General features: G+C 42.2%; 1 protein-coding gene across 24 annotated transcripts in view; it reads left to right on the top strand.

The window, feature by feature from the left end:
* Nucleotides 1-15,186, top strand: part of USP43 (ubiquitin specific peptidase 43) — a 191,584-nt gene that overhangs the window by 56,968 nt on the left and 119,430 nt on the right. For 23 of the 24 annotated variants that reach the window (XR_007514248.1, XR_007514246.1, XR_007514250.1 and 20 more), the window contains 4 exons: nucleotides 553-679; nucleotides 782-1,130; nucleotides 13,175-13,333; nucleotides 14,917-15,081. Coding sequence is in view for 7 of the 24 variants with exons in the window: in XM_049861515.1 (XP_049717472.1) it covers nucleotides 553-679; nucleotides 782-1,130; nucleotides 13,175-13,333; nucleotides 14,917-15,081 (800 nt within the window). In the remaining 17 variants the exon portion in view is untranslated. The remainder of the gene's footprint in view (nucleotides 1-552; nucleotides 680-781; nucleotides 1,131-13,174; nucleotides 13,334-14,916; nucleotides 15,082-15,186) is intronic. The other variant, XM_049861514.1, reaches the window with a different exon arrangement.

Here is a 15,186-nt window from a genome sequence, read left to right as displayed (position 1 = left end):
CCTGAGCACTGTACCTTTGTACAGTCTGTTTCATTTTCGGTACAGCTGATAAAGAAAGCACTGCTTTAATCCATATTTTTCAGTGGAAATTGTGACACAGAGAGGTTAAGCAATTATTCAGTCACACAGCTTGTACTTGGCAAAGCAGGGGTTTGAACCCAGGCTGTCTGGCATGAGGCCATGCTCTTAATCATCATGCCTGGCTACCTCTATAACGATGAGTACATCAGTCTTACTTTGCAAAAGTATCTTGTTCAGTCCAACAAATACTTACTGATGTATGAGGTGCCAGGTCCTGTGTAGGGTGAGGAAGACATTGGTGATTAAGCCAAGGACTTGGTGTTTCAAGGAGCTGGTGGGGGAGACAGACAGCCGCAGTAAAATGGAGTGAGTGCAAAGTCAGACGTATGCATGAGGCACCCCAGGAACCCTCTGGACAGGCGCTGTAGCCACCCCTGGGGATGCCCTCCTCCCTATTGGTTGTAGAGCCATAGATAAACCAGCCTTCAGGGTGAGGAGCCTTCCTTGCCCATTGGTCTTCTCCCCGTGCAGCCTGTTTGGGAGCCTCCAGGAGGAGCGGGTCCAGGATGCGGAGAGTGTGTGGCAGCAGCAGCAGGCACACCAGCAGCCCAGCTGCACCCTGGATGAGTGTTTCCAGTTCTACACCAAGGAGGAGCAGGTCTGCCCTGGGCACACACCCCAGTGGGAAGGGGGCTGGCTGCTTTGCGGTGGGTTGGCCGTCTGCCAGGGGGCTTCAGGGTCCTGGTGGCTTCCTTTCCAGCTGACCCAGGATGATGCGTGGAAGTGTCCCCACTGCAAAGTCCTCCAGCAGGGGACAGTGAAGCTGAGTCTGTGGACCCTACCCGACATCCTCATCATCCACCTCAAAAGGTTCTGCCAGGTCGGGGAGAGAAGAAACAAGCTCTCCACGCTGGTGAAGTTTCCGCTTTCCGGCCTCAACATGGCCCCCCATGTGGCGCCAAGAAGCACTGGCCCCCAGCCCGGCTCAGGCCCCTGGCCTTCCTGGAAGCAGCCAGCCTGCCTGCCCAATGGGTACCCACTGGACTTCCTGTATGACTTGTATGCTGTCTGCAACCACCACGGCAGTCTCCAAGGTGGGCATTACACAGGTGAGCCTGGTCTCTCGGTGCACAGTAGGGGTTTCACGTGTAGTGGCTGTGGGGCTAAGCACCGGGGCACCATGGGAAGAGCCTGGAAGGCTGAGCTCACTCAGGCCCTCAGCGTGAGCTGAGTCCTCACTGCACACTGGGCGCATGCAAGAGGGAGGAGACCCAGCCCAAACCACAGAGCTAGGTTGGTGGTTGGAAGGTAGAGTTAATTCCAGCCTGAATTTAAGATCATGTCAAATGCAGGATGGTAGTTGTTGGAGCTGAGAGAGTGACATTGATCTTCATCTGTGATTCAATGCAAGGAGACTTACCTACTGGGTTTGGTGTTTTTTATTCTATGATGTTGTTCATTGCCATTGAGAGAGCTCCGACTCATGGTGACCTCACGTGCAACAGAAGAAAACACTGAGTAGTCCCGCCACCATCCTCATGATCGTGAGCGTGTTTGAGTCCATTGTTGCCTTCAACTTATGGGTCTCATCTTCTAGCACTATATTAGGCAATATTCTGTTGTGATCCACAGGGTTTTCACTGGCTAATTTTTGTAAGTAGATTACCAGGTCTTTCTTCCTGATCTGTCTTAGTCTGGACGCTCCACTGAAACCTGTCCATCTTGGGTGACCCTTCTGGTATTGGAGATACTGGTGGCAGAATTTCCAGCATCATAGTTAACACACAAGCCACCAGAGTCTCACAAAATAACAGATGGATGGTGGTTTATTCTGTTTATCTGTGGGGTATGTAATCCCTCAGGGAAACTTGAGAGCAGTAGACTAGTGGAAGGACAGAAACGAACAGTTGCACAGTGTTCTCAGTTGTGCCTAATTATCCTTTTAAGCACTGGAAAGAGCATCATGATTGGCCATTTTTCTCCATTGTTATTCATTGTTTCTTCCCCACCCATGCAGTGAAATGGTTAACAGCAAGGCTGTACAAGAGCGACTTGTAAACGGCAGCAGTAAATAGTAACTGAGTATAACTACTGTGTGTATCGTAGTGGAGACAGATCCTTATGATTCGGAGAGGTCCAGACATAGTCCCTGCCATGGCAGGAGACCACAGATACCCGTGGAGAGAGAAAGGACAATGTACTACCAGGCAGGGACCGCAGGAGTGGGAGGAAAGTTATTAGGAGAATGGAGAGATGCTGGGCCGGCCTGGGCTGGTCAGGCCTAACATGATGGTGTGACCAAAGTGGCCCCTACTTCCCAGGCAGCTGGTTCATGCTGCCGTCCAGTTCTTTCTGCAGCTGCTGAGCCTAGTCTTTTCCACCCCTTGTGGACCGGAAGTTGGGAACTCCGGGTTTTGCCTTTAGCCAATGATGGGACCTTGGGAAGGCCAGAGCCTGTGTCGAAGGAGAGTGTATTAACCAGGAGGGGTGGGCTGTATGGAACCTTCAGAAAACCATCAAGGCTGTCAGGATTTATCCATTGCAGTCCAGGGCAAGAGCCTGTGCAGATGTCAGTGTGGTAGGTGTGGATCTCAGACTTCAACCTCTAGGGTATAAGGAATGTAGCTTAGTTTTCTGTAACCCAAATGGCTCTTTCATGTCCAAAGCTCTCTTCACTACTTCCTTGTCCATGTAATTACCAGCCTGTCATTCTGCAACATGGGCAGGATAGTACCTGCCTTGTGGGGATGCTTATGATTAAACCTAACGTGTGCCAGTTGCATCTCACAGTGGAGACTCTCAACATTTTGTAGCTTCCATGTACCATGTTTTACATAATTGCTGTCATATCATGGATATATTTTTGTTTTCAATGTTTCCCCCACTTAACATGTCATAAATAAATTTAAAATATTTTTACTGAACTCAAATAAGGTACCACCTACCTAAATAAGTTGACTGAATTTCTTGACTTATTGGGTATCAGTATGACCCAGTATGCTCACCCATTTATGTGTGTATGTGTGTGAGTTTATGTATATATGCATATACTTATACAGGGAATTCTTAATTTACGATGGGGTTCCATTCCAGTGGCTCTATTCTAAGTCTATTCTGATGTAAGTTGCATACCTTGTTTTTTTTTTCATTATTATTGCCTTTTATTATCAGTGTCTTTATAAATCATAACATTGAACCTCTGCGAGTGAACGTCTGAGAAAGATAACATCAGCAAACTCTGCTGCAATGCTGTATGTAGTACATACTGCTAACCATAAGATGTACGCCAAAACAAAACAAAACAAAGCAAAGCAAAGCAAACACGTTAGTAAGTGCAGTTCATCACAGCTCGAATACATCGTAAGTCGGAGACTACCTGTAAACATACACATGTATACATACTAAACAGAAGCTTCAAGAGTAGTCACTCTTACTACATTTGATGCTCCCTGGTCTGTTCTATTCGAGAATAACATAGACTTTTCCACTTTTAAAAATACTTTAAAATATTTTCTTCTAAGCGCACTGTAATCTACTTTATTACACACTTCATTAGAGCTGTGCATTTGGAAGTTTCTCAGAAGAAATGGGGGAGAGTGTTGACATTATTTCTTCTAAATTTAAAAAAATTTTATTGTGCTTTAGGTGAAAATTTACAGCTCAAGTTAGTTTCTTATTGAAAAATTTATAGATATTTTTTTTTTTCGTGTGACATTGGTTGTAAACCCCACAATGGGACGGCACTCTCCCCCTTTCCACCCCAGGTCCGTGTGTCCATTCGTCTAGTTCCTGTCCCTTCCTGCCTTCTCATCTTGCTTTTGGGCAGGAGCTGCCCATTTGGTCTCGTACATTTGATTGAACTAAGAAGCGTGCTCCTCACGTGTGCTGTTGTTTATTTTATAGGCCTAACTAATCTTTGTCTGAAGGCGGACTTCTGGAGTGGCTTCAGTTCTGAGTTAGCAGACTGTCCGGGGGCTGTAGTCTTGGGGGTTCCTCCAGTCTCTGTCAGACCAGTAAGTCTGGTCTTTTTTTGTGAATTTGAATTTTGTTCTACATTTTTCTCCCGCTCTATCCAGGACTCTCTATTGTGGTCCCTGTCTTAGAGCAGTTGGCGGTGGTAGCTGGGCACTATTTAGTTCTTCTGAGCTCAGGCTGGTAGAGGCTGTGGTTCGTGTGGTCCTTTAGGCCTTTGGGCTAATATATTCCTCGTTTCTTTGGTTTTCTTCATTCTCCTTTGCTCCAGATGGATGGAACCAATAGAAGTATCTAAGATGGCAGCTCGCAAGCTTTTACGACCCCAGATGCAATTCACCAAAGTAGAATGTAGGACATTTTCTTCATGAACTCTGCTATGCCAGTTGACCTAGATGTTCCCCCAGGCTATGATCCCCAGCCCTCAGCCCCAGCAACTCGATCCCTCAAGTTATTTAGATGTGTCTAAGGAAGTTCTGTGGCTTTGCCTTCATCAGGTTGTGCTGACTTCCCCTATATTGTATGTTGTCTTTCCCTTCACCAAAGTTGACGCTTGTCTACTATCTAGTTAGTGATTTTATCTTCCCCTCGCCCCACCATGGTAACTTTCAAAGAATGTTTTTTTTTCTGTGTGTAAACCTTTCCTTGAGTTCTTACAATAGTGGTCTCATACAAAATTTGCCCTTTTGTGAATGACTTATTTCACTCAGCATAAAATGCCCTCCAGATTCATCCATGTTGTGAGATGTTCTTTGGATCCCTCATTGTTCTTTATCAGTGCGTAGTATTCCGTTGTGTGCATGTACCATAATTTGTTTACCCATTCATCTATTGATGGGCACTTAGGTTGTTTCCATCTTCTTGCTATCGTGAATAATGCTGCAGTGAACGTGGGTGTGCATATGTCTATTCATGTGACAGCTCTTATTTCTCTAAGGTATATTCCTGGGAGTGAGATTGCTGGATCATATGGTATTTCTATTTCTAGCTTTTTAAAGAGGTGCCATATTGTTTTCCATAGTGGTTATACCATTTTACATTCCCACCAGCAGTGCTTAAGAGTTCTACTCTCCCCACAACCTTTCCAACATCTGTTATTTTCTGTTTTTTGGATTAGTGCCAATAATGTAGGGGTGAGATGGTATCTCATTGTAGTTTTGATTTGTGTTTCTCGTTTTTTTTTTTTTAATGGCTAGTGATTATAAGCATTTTCTCATGTGTCTGTTAGCCACCTGAATGTCTTCTTTGGTGAAGCGTCTGTTCATATCCTTTGCCCATTTTTTAATTGGATTATCTGTCTTTTTGTTGTTGAGGTGTTGAAGTATTTTATAGACCTTAGAGATTAGACCCTTATCAGATACGTCACACCTAAAATTTTTTTTTTACTCTGAAGGTTCTCTTTTGATAAAGTCTTTCGTCAGATGGATCCTGGCTGAAAGCAGAGAATACCAGAAGGATGTTTACTTGTGTTTTATTGACTATGCAAAGGCATTCGACTGTGGGGATCATAACAAATTATGGATAACATTGAGAAGAATGGGGATTCCAGAACAGTTAATTGTGCTCATGAGGAACCTTTACATAGATCAAGAGGCAGTTGTTCGGACAGAACAAGGGGATACTGATTGGTTTAAAGTCAGAAAAGGTGTGCGTCAGGGTTGTATTCTTTCACCATACCTATTCAGTCTGTATGCTGAGCAAATAATCTTAGAAGCTGGACGATGTGAAGAAGAACAGAGCATCAGGATTGGAGGAAGACTCATTAACAACCTGCGTTATGCAGATGACACAACCTTGCTTGCTGAAAGTGAAGAGGACTTGAAGCACTTACTAATGAAGATCAAAGACCACAGCCTTCAGTATAGATTGCACCTCAACATAAAGAAAACAAAAATCCTCACAACTGGGCCAGTGAGCAACATCATGATAAACAGAGAAAAGATTGAAGTTGTCAAGGATTTTGTTTTAGTTGGATCCACAATCAACAGCCATGGAAGCAGCAGTCAAGAAATCAAAAGACGCCTTGCATTGGGTAAATCTGCTGCAAAGGACCTCTTCAGAGTGTTGAAGAGCAAAGATGTCACCCTGAAGACTAAGGTGCGCCTGACCCAAGCCATGGTATTTACAATTGCATCATATGCATGTGAAAGCTGGACAATGAATAAGGAAGACCAAAGAAGAGTTGAAGCCTTTGAATTGTGGTGTTGGCGAAGAATATTGACTATACATGGACTACCAAAAGAATGAACAAATCTGTCTTAGAAGAAATACAGCCAGAATGCTCCTTCGAGGCAAGGATGGTGTCTTACGTACTTTGGACATGTTGTCAGAAGGGATCAGTCCCTGGAGAAGGACATCATGCTTGGCAGAGTACAGGGTCAGTGGAAAAGAGGAAGACCCTCAACGAGGTGGATTGATACAGTGGCTGCAACAATGAGCTCGAGCATAACAACGATTGTAAGGATGGCTCAGGACTGGGCAGTGTTTCATTGTGTTGTGCATAGGGTTACTATGAGTCGGAACCGACTTGATGGCATCTAAAAACAACAACAACAAGTTTTTAATATTTAGGAGTTTCCAGGTATCTAGTTTCTCTTCTGGCATTTGTGTATTGTTAGTTATGGTTTGCAGTGTATTTATGCCATTTATTAGGGCCCCTAGTTTTGTCCCTATCTTTTTTTATCATGATCTTTATCCTTTTAGGTTTTATATTTAGGTCTTTGATCCATTTTGAGTTAGTTTTTGTGTATGATGTGAGGTATGGATCTTGTTTTATTTTTTTACAGAAGGACATCCAGTTATGCCAGCACCATTTGTTAAAGAGACTGTCTTTTCCCATATAACATACTTTGGCCCTTTGTCAAATATATTAGCTGCTCATAGATGGATGGATTCACATCTGGCTTCTCAATTCGGTTTCATTGGTTTGTGTTGTCTGTTGTTGTAACAGTACCAGCCTACTGTGGCAGTATGATAGATTCTAAAATCAGGTGGTGTGAGGCCTCTCACTTTGTTCTTGTTGTTTAATAATGCTTTACTTATCTGAGGCCTCTTCCCTTTCCATATAAAGCTGTTGATTTGTTTCTCTATCTCGTTAAAGAATGCTGTTGGAATTTGAATAGGGATTACATTGTAGATCGCTTTGGGTAGAGTTGACGTTTCACAATGTTGAGTCTTCCTGTCCATTGGGTTTTTGGATCCATTAGCATGGTGTGTTTTTCTATTTATGTAGGTCTCTTTTGGTTTCTTGCAGTAGTGTTTTGTAGTTTTCTTTGTGTAGGTCTTTTACATCCCTGGTTAGATTTATTCCTAAGTATTTTATCTTCTTGGGGGCTGTTGTAAGTGGTATTGATTTGATGATTTCCTTTTCGAAGTCCTCTTTGTTGGCATAGAGGAATCCAGCTGATTTTTTATGTTAATCTTGTATATCCTGCTACTTTGTTGAAGTCTTCTATTAGTTCCTGTAACTTTCTTGCGGATTCTTTAGGGTTTTCTGTGTACAAGATCATATCATCTATTAATAGTGATAGCTTTACTTCTTCCTTGCCAATTTGGTGCCCTTTATACCTTTTTCTTGCCTTATAAAAAAAAAAAAAATTTTTTTTTTTTTTATTGCTCTAGCTAGGACTTCCATCACAATGCTGAATAAGAGTGGTGATAAAGGACATCCTTGTTTGGTTCTCATTCTCAAGGGGAATGTTGTGTCTCTGTTGAGAATGACATTGGCTGTTGCTTTTATATAAATACCCTTTATTTCTCATCTATTTCTGTTTTGCTGAGAGTTTTTATCAGGAATGGGTGTTGGTCTTTGTCAAATGCCTTTTCTGCATCAATTATGATCATGCGATTCTTTTATTTATGTGGTGGAATATGTTGATTGATTTTCTAATGTTGAACCATCCTTGCATACCTGGTGTGAATTCTGCTTGGTCACAATGTATCATTTTTTTGATATGGCATTAAATTCTATTGGCTAGAATTTTGTTGGGAACTTTTGCATCTGTATTCCTGAGGAATATTGGTCTGTAGTTTTATTTATTTATTTAGTGGTATCTTTCTAGCTTTGGTATCAGGGTTATGCTGACTTCATAGAATAAATTCAGGAGTATTCCTTCCTTTTCTATGCCCTGAAATAGTTTGAGTAGTATTGGTGTGAGCTCTTCTCCGAAAGTTTGGTAGAATTCTCCAGTGAAGCTCTCTGGCCAGGTTTTTTTTTTGTTGTTGTTGTTTGCAGTTTTTTAAAGTACCTTTTCAATCTCTTCTTTTGTTATGGGCCTGTTTAGTTTTTCTACCTCAGTGTATGTTATTTTAGGTATGTATTGTGTTTCTAGAAAGTTATCTATTTCCTCTAGGTTTTCAAATTTATTGAAGTACAATTTTATATAGTATTCTGTTATAATACTTTTTATTTCACTTGGATCTGTCGTGATATCACCTGTCTCATTTCTTAGGTTATTTGCTTCTTCTGTTTTTTTTTTCTTAAGTTTGGCCAACGGTTTGTTTGTTTTGTTGATCTTTTCAAAGAACCAACTTTTGGTCTTAATTCTATTGTTTTTTTGTTCTCTATTTCATTCATTTCTGCTCTATTTATTATTTCCTTTCTTCTGGTGCCTTTGGGCTTCTTTTGCCGCTCTCTTTCTATCTGTTGACGGCACTGGGTTTTTTTTTTTTTTCTATTTGTTTGAGATGTAGGATTAAAGTTTTTATTTTGGCCCTTTTTTGATGTTTGCGTTTATTGCTATAAATTGACCTCTAAGCACTGCTTTTGCTGTGTCCCAAAGATTTTGGTAAGATGTATTTTTCATTCTCATTTGATTCTATAATTTTTTTATTCCATCCTTGAGTTCTTCAAGGATGAAGTGATTGAAATAAGCGATTGACTATTACCCAGTAGTTTTTAAGCAAGAGGTTTTTCAGTTTCCATGTATATGATCTTTTTTTTCCTTGCTATTTCTGTTACTGATTTCTACTTTTATGGCATTGTGATCAGAAAAGATGTTTTGTATTCTTTCCATGTTTTGGATTTTGTTGAGGCTTGCTTTGTGGCCTAAAAAACATTCTTGAGAATGTTCTATGTGCGTTGGAAAAGAATGAATACTTTGCTGATCTTAGGTGGAGGGTTCTGTATATTTCTATGAGATCAAGTTGGTTGACTGTGGCATTTAAATTTTGTGTATCTTTATTGAGTTTCTTTCTAGACGTTCTGTCATTTACTGAAAGTGGTGTGTTGAAGTCTCCTACTATTATTGTGGAACTGTTTTAACAAACTCTGTTAGAGTTTCTTTTATGTATTTTGGAGCCCTGTAATTGTGTGTGTATATATCTATTATGGTTATGTCCTCCAGGTGTATTGACCTTTTACTCATTATATAGTGTCTTTCCTTATCCTTTATGGTGGATTTTGCTGTAGAGTCTATTTTATTGGAGATCAATATTGGCACTCTTGCTCTTTTTTTATATGGTTTTCTTGATATATATATTTTTTCCATCCTTTGAGTTTTAGTTTGTTTATGTCTTTGTGTCTCTTTTAGACGGCATATATATGGATCGTGTTTTTTTAATCCATTCTGGAACTCTCTGTCTTTTTACTGGTGCCTTTAAGCTATTTGCATTGAGTGTAATTATCAATAGGTATGAGTTTACTGCTGTCATTTTATTGTGTGTGTGTGTGTGTGTGTGTGTGTATATATATAAAATTTATTTTTCATTTTTGTGGTGTTGACGATTTCTTTGTTTCACTTAATTTTCTATGCTGAGTTCTTTTTGTTTATGGATTTTCTTTTCATTTTTTCATTATCGATTTTGTGTTTCTGATTCTTTGTTTTTCTTCTTTTTTATTTTGATGGGTAGGTTTTTTTTTGTTTGTTTGTTTTGTTTGTTTTGCTTCCTTTGTGGTTACCTTGAAATTTAACTTTATTTTCCTAAGTTTAAACCAGTCTTTTATTTTTTGATATCATCTTGACTTCTCCTTATGGAAGTTCTGTGACTACACCATTACTCCCTCTTTTTTGTATTTTGACATTGTTGTCATTTACATATTGACATCTCTGGCTCCCTATTTTCAGTCTTTTAGCTTTGCTTTATTTTTGAGAATTGCCTATGTAGGTTGGTATCTGGTTGATCTGTCCTGTGTCCTAGTCTTAGATTGTTTTCTGATGTTGTTGGTTCTCTAACCAGAGGACTCCTTTTAATATTTCCTGTAATTTTTGTCCGGTTTTTACATATTCCCTTAATTTCTGTTAATCTGGAAATGTCCTAATTTTGCAGTTGTATTTGAGAGACAGTTTTTGCAGGGTATATAATTCTTGGCTGGCAGGTTTTTTTCCTTCAGGGCTTTATGTATGTCATCTCATTGCCTTCTTGCCTACATAGTTTCTGCTGAGTAGTCAGAGTTTAATCATATTTGTTCTCCTTCGTAGGTGACTTTTCATTTTTTTCTAGCTGCTCTCAGGATTCTTTCTGTATCTTTGGTTTTGGCAAGTTTGATTATGATATGTCTTGGTGGCTTTCTTTTGGAGTCTATCCTGTATGGGGTTCGTTGAGCTTCTTGGATGGATATCTTCTTGTCTTTCATGATATTAGGGAAGTTTTGTGCCAGCAAATGTTTAACAATTCTCTTTTTGTTTCCCATTATCACCCTGTTCTGGAACTCTGATCACACGTAAGTTTTTCCTCTTGATAGTGTCCCACACGATTCTTAGGCTTTCTTCATTTTTCTTCATCCTTTTTTCTGAGGTTTTCGCAAACAAATTGTTGTCAAGGGATTTGTCTTCAGTCTCACTAATTCTGTCTTCCATTGTCTCAATTTTGCTCCTATATCCTTCTATTGAATTGTCTAATTCTGAAATTTTATTTTTAATCTTGGATTTCTAGTTGCTGTTTTTATATGGTTTCTTGTAACCATACTAGAAACCATACAACTGTCATTTTGTTCGTGTATTGTTTTCATCAATTCTTATATTGCTTTGTCTGTGTTTTCCTTGGTTTTGTCTGTGTTTTTCCTGATCTTTTTCTTGACCTCTTAGACAGTTCAGTGTATTAGTCTTTTGAAATCTTTATCAGGTAGTTCCATTGCCTTATCATCCTCTGGAAGGTGTTCTGGTTCTTTATTTTGTTTGCTTGCTGGAGCCATCTTGTCCTGCTTCTTTATATGATTTGATATTGACTGTTGTCTTTGAAGCATCAAGAAGCTATTGTATTTATTTATTTTATGTTTGTTTATTGCATGCTGAATTTTTGTTTTGTTTTGATATATCCAGTAGGCTGTGCGTGTGTGCTACTCTAGTTGCTATTCTGGCCAAGTTGAAGCTCCTGTCTCTGTGTGGGTGGGGCAGGTAGTAGGTGTGTGAGCATGGGACTGTTCACTATTCTTGCAGGGCTGCTGAGGATGTAGGTGGCATTTTTGGTGAGATAATGTATCTGTCCTGCTGGTCACCCGGCATGGCTACAGGGGGTATTCTCCCTGGTCATTGGGTTAGGTGTTGTGTGTGTGCTCTGCTGCTTGTTGGATGGTCGAGGCAAAGATGCCCAGGTCATCAGTTACCAGGCGTGCTGTGTGGGGACTGTCAGTTACAGTCTTGGTTGGGCAGGGCTACGTCCGGGTGTTCTGAGAAGGTACAAGTCTCTGGTTGTAGTGGGGGGTGATGTGAGAGGAGAGGCAGGGGGCTGTCAACTGCCCACAGGTGCCTGGTTGGAGGGCATGCCCTTGTCTGCTAGAGCATGTCATGGTTGGGTGTGGGGGGGGGGGTTGTGCAGCCTGTCCTTGAATGCTCAGTGTCATTGGCTGGAGGGATTGAGGGGCACCACTGATCCTCAGGCCCCCATTATGGGAGCTGGGTGGCATGGGTGGTACTGCCAGCCCTCGGGCTCCCAGTGTGGTTGGTTGAGCTCCCTTCTTGGGGGCAGGATGGTGGTGAATGCCACAGGTCTACAACTCCTGCTTGACTGCTACAAGTGAAGTAGGCTTCAGCTTGGAACTTTGCCCACCATGTCACAATATGGTCATGCTGTGCCAGCTTGACCAGCAAGGTACTGGTGTGGCTGATTGCAGGGGCTGGAGGGTGCTGTAAGTCTGTGGACCCCCTGTGCCAGTGGGTGGGTGGGTGGAGGGGTGATCACCTTGGTCCAGGCAGAGAGTTACTGGCTTCAGGGTTGGCCGATGTTGAATGCAACAGATCTGTATCTCCTGCTTGGCTGCTGATAGCCGGCTTTGGCTGGGAACCCTGCCTGCCTTGTCCTAATGAGGACATGCTGTGCTGACTCAGCCAGCAAGGTGCTGGTGCAGCTGATTGCAGGGGGTGGAGGGTGCTGCAAGTCCATGCACCACCTGCACCAGCGGCTGGGCAAAGGGACGGGCACGTCCAGGTCGGGGCCGCGAGTTCCTGGCTTAGGGGGCTTGGCAGTGTTGAATGTCACCAGACTGGTGTCAGAGTGAGGAGGGCGATGGGTGAGGGGAAGGAAGTGCCCTTCAGCTCGTGGAGCTCTGGCGGGGGTGCTGTGGTGTGCATGATGTGTTGGGTGCTTGCACTTAATTTTCGCAGGTCTGGTATCACTCCTATTTGACTTTGGAGGTACGTGCAGAGTCACTTCTGCTTAACTGTACCAGGTGGGGTGGGTTTTGGCTTGGGATGCTACTTGCCTCAATATGTCTGTGTTGTGCAGATTTGGCTAGCAGGACGCCAGTGATCCATAATTCTCCATTTCTACTGTTTTGGAATTGTTTCTCCTACCTGTCATTCAATCTGATTCTTCAGCTTTGTGTTCAATGCTTAGGGTTCCTAGATTGTCATATATATCTGATTCACTTGTTTCTTTGGGTCTTTGTTGTAAAAGGGACAACACGAAGCATCTGACTATCCTGCCATCTTCGCCCACCTCCTTCACATTATTTCTGGCTAAAATAACTTGGCGCTTCCTTTTATTGGAGACTTTTGACTGAGCAAGAGCTACAAAATAAGAATTCAATTTAAAATAACAATATACTTTATCAGTGTATTAGTAAGAATGTGAGAGTACAACTTACTGGTCATTTCTAATTCTACAAAATTCATTTATGGCTACAAATGGACTAATTTTTTTCACTCCATTACAAGCAGGTCCAATTTTCATCTCTGCCAGTGGGAAATGCCTTCCTGGCTTTTGGGGCTCCAATAATTGAGACTTGGGGTTTGGGCCTTTGCAGCCTACTGCCGGAACTCCCTGGATGGTCGGTGGTACAGTTACGACGACAGCACAGTGGAACCGCTTCGAGAGGATGAGGTCAATACCCGAGGGGCTTACATTCTATTTTATCAGAAACGAGACAGCATCCCTCCCTGGTCGGCCAGCAGCTCCATGAGAGGTAGGTGCTGCTTCCTGTTCCAGGAGATGGGGAGTTGGGAAGTCACGTTAGGAATTGGGAGGATGCTCAATAAGATGTGAAGAGGAGAGGCAGGGAAGGATCAGAAAGAAGCAGCCTGGTTGTTGCTGTATAAGTGTCCTGTTTGTAAGGATATGGAGTAGACATATTGAAATCCAAAAAGGGGGAAAAGAATAATTGTTCATGTCTGGGGCAGGTGACACTTGGTGGTATGGAATTCTGTATTCCTGGTCTTACTCCCGTCAAGCCAGATTTAGTTAAACTCATGCAGTATAAGAATAGGAGTCCTTGGGTTGTACAAATGTTTAACATGCTTGGCTGCCAATCAAAAGGTTGGTGATTTGAGTTCACTCAGAGGTGCCTTGGAATAAAAGCCTGGCAATCTATTTCTGAAAAATCAGCCATTGAAAATCCTATGGAGCACAGTTCTACTCTGACACATGTGGGGTCGCCGTGAGTTAGGGTCAGCTCCACAGCAATTGGATAACAAATCAAAACCCACTGCTGTTGAGTTGGTTCTAACTCATGGAGACCCTAGAGGACAGAGTAGAATCGCCCCATAGGCAGTCTTTACAGAAGTAGACTGCCACGTCTTTCTCCCACAGAGCAGCTGATGGGCTCAAACCATTGACCTTTTGATTAGCAGCTGAGCCCTTTAACCACTGTGCTACTAGGGCTCCTAGCAAGTGGATAGGTAGATAATATAAACCTATGTTAGTCCTTCTTCTAGAAAGGGAGGGCCAGTTGTAAGGGATGCAGGGCCTTTTCTAGGAAATGTTAGCTCCTTAACCACATTCCGAATGATATGTTTATTGGAATAAGATCCTCAACCTTGGTTGGAAGTCTAGCGATAGAAAGTCAAATTTGACCTTCTTAGGTGATTTATTTCACTCTGCACACCAGCCACCCTTATCTTTGAGACAAGAAAGCATTTTTTTTTATTACTCAGATTTTCTCCACAACAGTTTTTGAAAAATAACACCAAGAATCTCCAGCAAGTCTAAATCAAACCTAAGCAAGGTCTGGCTTTCTTTTACAGAAGATAAATGTTGAAAGAAGAATAGAAAATATACCATATTTATTGTTGGTGACAAGTAATTTCATGAAAGCCATTTCAGTACTCATCACCATACTTTGATTTCTGTGCCCAAATGCCTTCCCTGATTTTTAAGCTTGGTCACATGAACAATGGATCACCTGGTACTGTGGCATCAACTCCGACTCATGGTGGCCCCATGTGTGTCAAAGTAGAATTGTCCTCCATAGGGTTTTCAGTGGCTGGTTTTTTGGAAGCAGATTGTCAGGCCTTTGTTCTGAGGCACTTCTGGGTGGACTTGAACCTCCAACCTTTTAGTTAACAGCTGAGTGTGTTAACCATTTGCACAGCCCAGGGGTTTTGTTAATCACAGTTAAAAAGCCTGTTTTTTATGGAATTCTGCTGTGGTTCTCTTTGTTCCAGGGCTCAGAGATGGGGGAGTGGGGCTGGGCACGGCTTTGAAAAGCTTCTCTGGGACAATGGAGCAATGAAGCCGGGATCTAGCCTTCCCTGTCTGTTTTCTCTGCAGGTTCCGTCAGCTCCTCCCTATCTGATCACTGGCTCCTGAGGCTTGGGAGCAACAATGGCAGCACGAGGGGGAGCTTGCTGTCCTGGAGCTCCGCCCCCTGCCCCTCCCTGCCCCCCATGCCCGACTCTCCTGTCTTCACCAACAGCCTCGTCCATCAGGAAAAGGGTATGTTTTACCACATTTGTTTAAATCGCTGACTTCATTTTCTACAAAGGCCATTATTTCTCATGTTTATGAAAGTGTTTGCATTTTATAGCCTTGAGTGTAAAG

This window comes from Elephas maximus, chromosome 19, assembly GCF_024166365.1.
Source record: "Elephas maximus indicus isolate mEleMax1 chromosome 19, mEleMax1 primary haplotype, whole genome shotgun sequence".
Classification (NCBI taxonomy): Eukaryota; Metazoa; Chordata; class Mammalia; order Proboscidea; family Elephantidae; genus Elephas; species Elephas maximus.
Note: the sequence above shows the minus strand (reverse complement) of the source record. Positions and strands in the feature narration are given on the sequence as shown.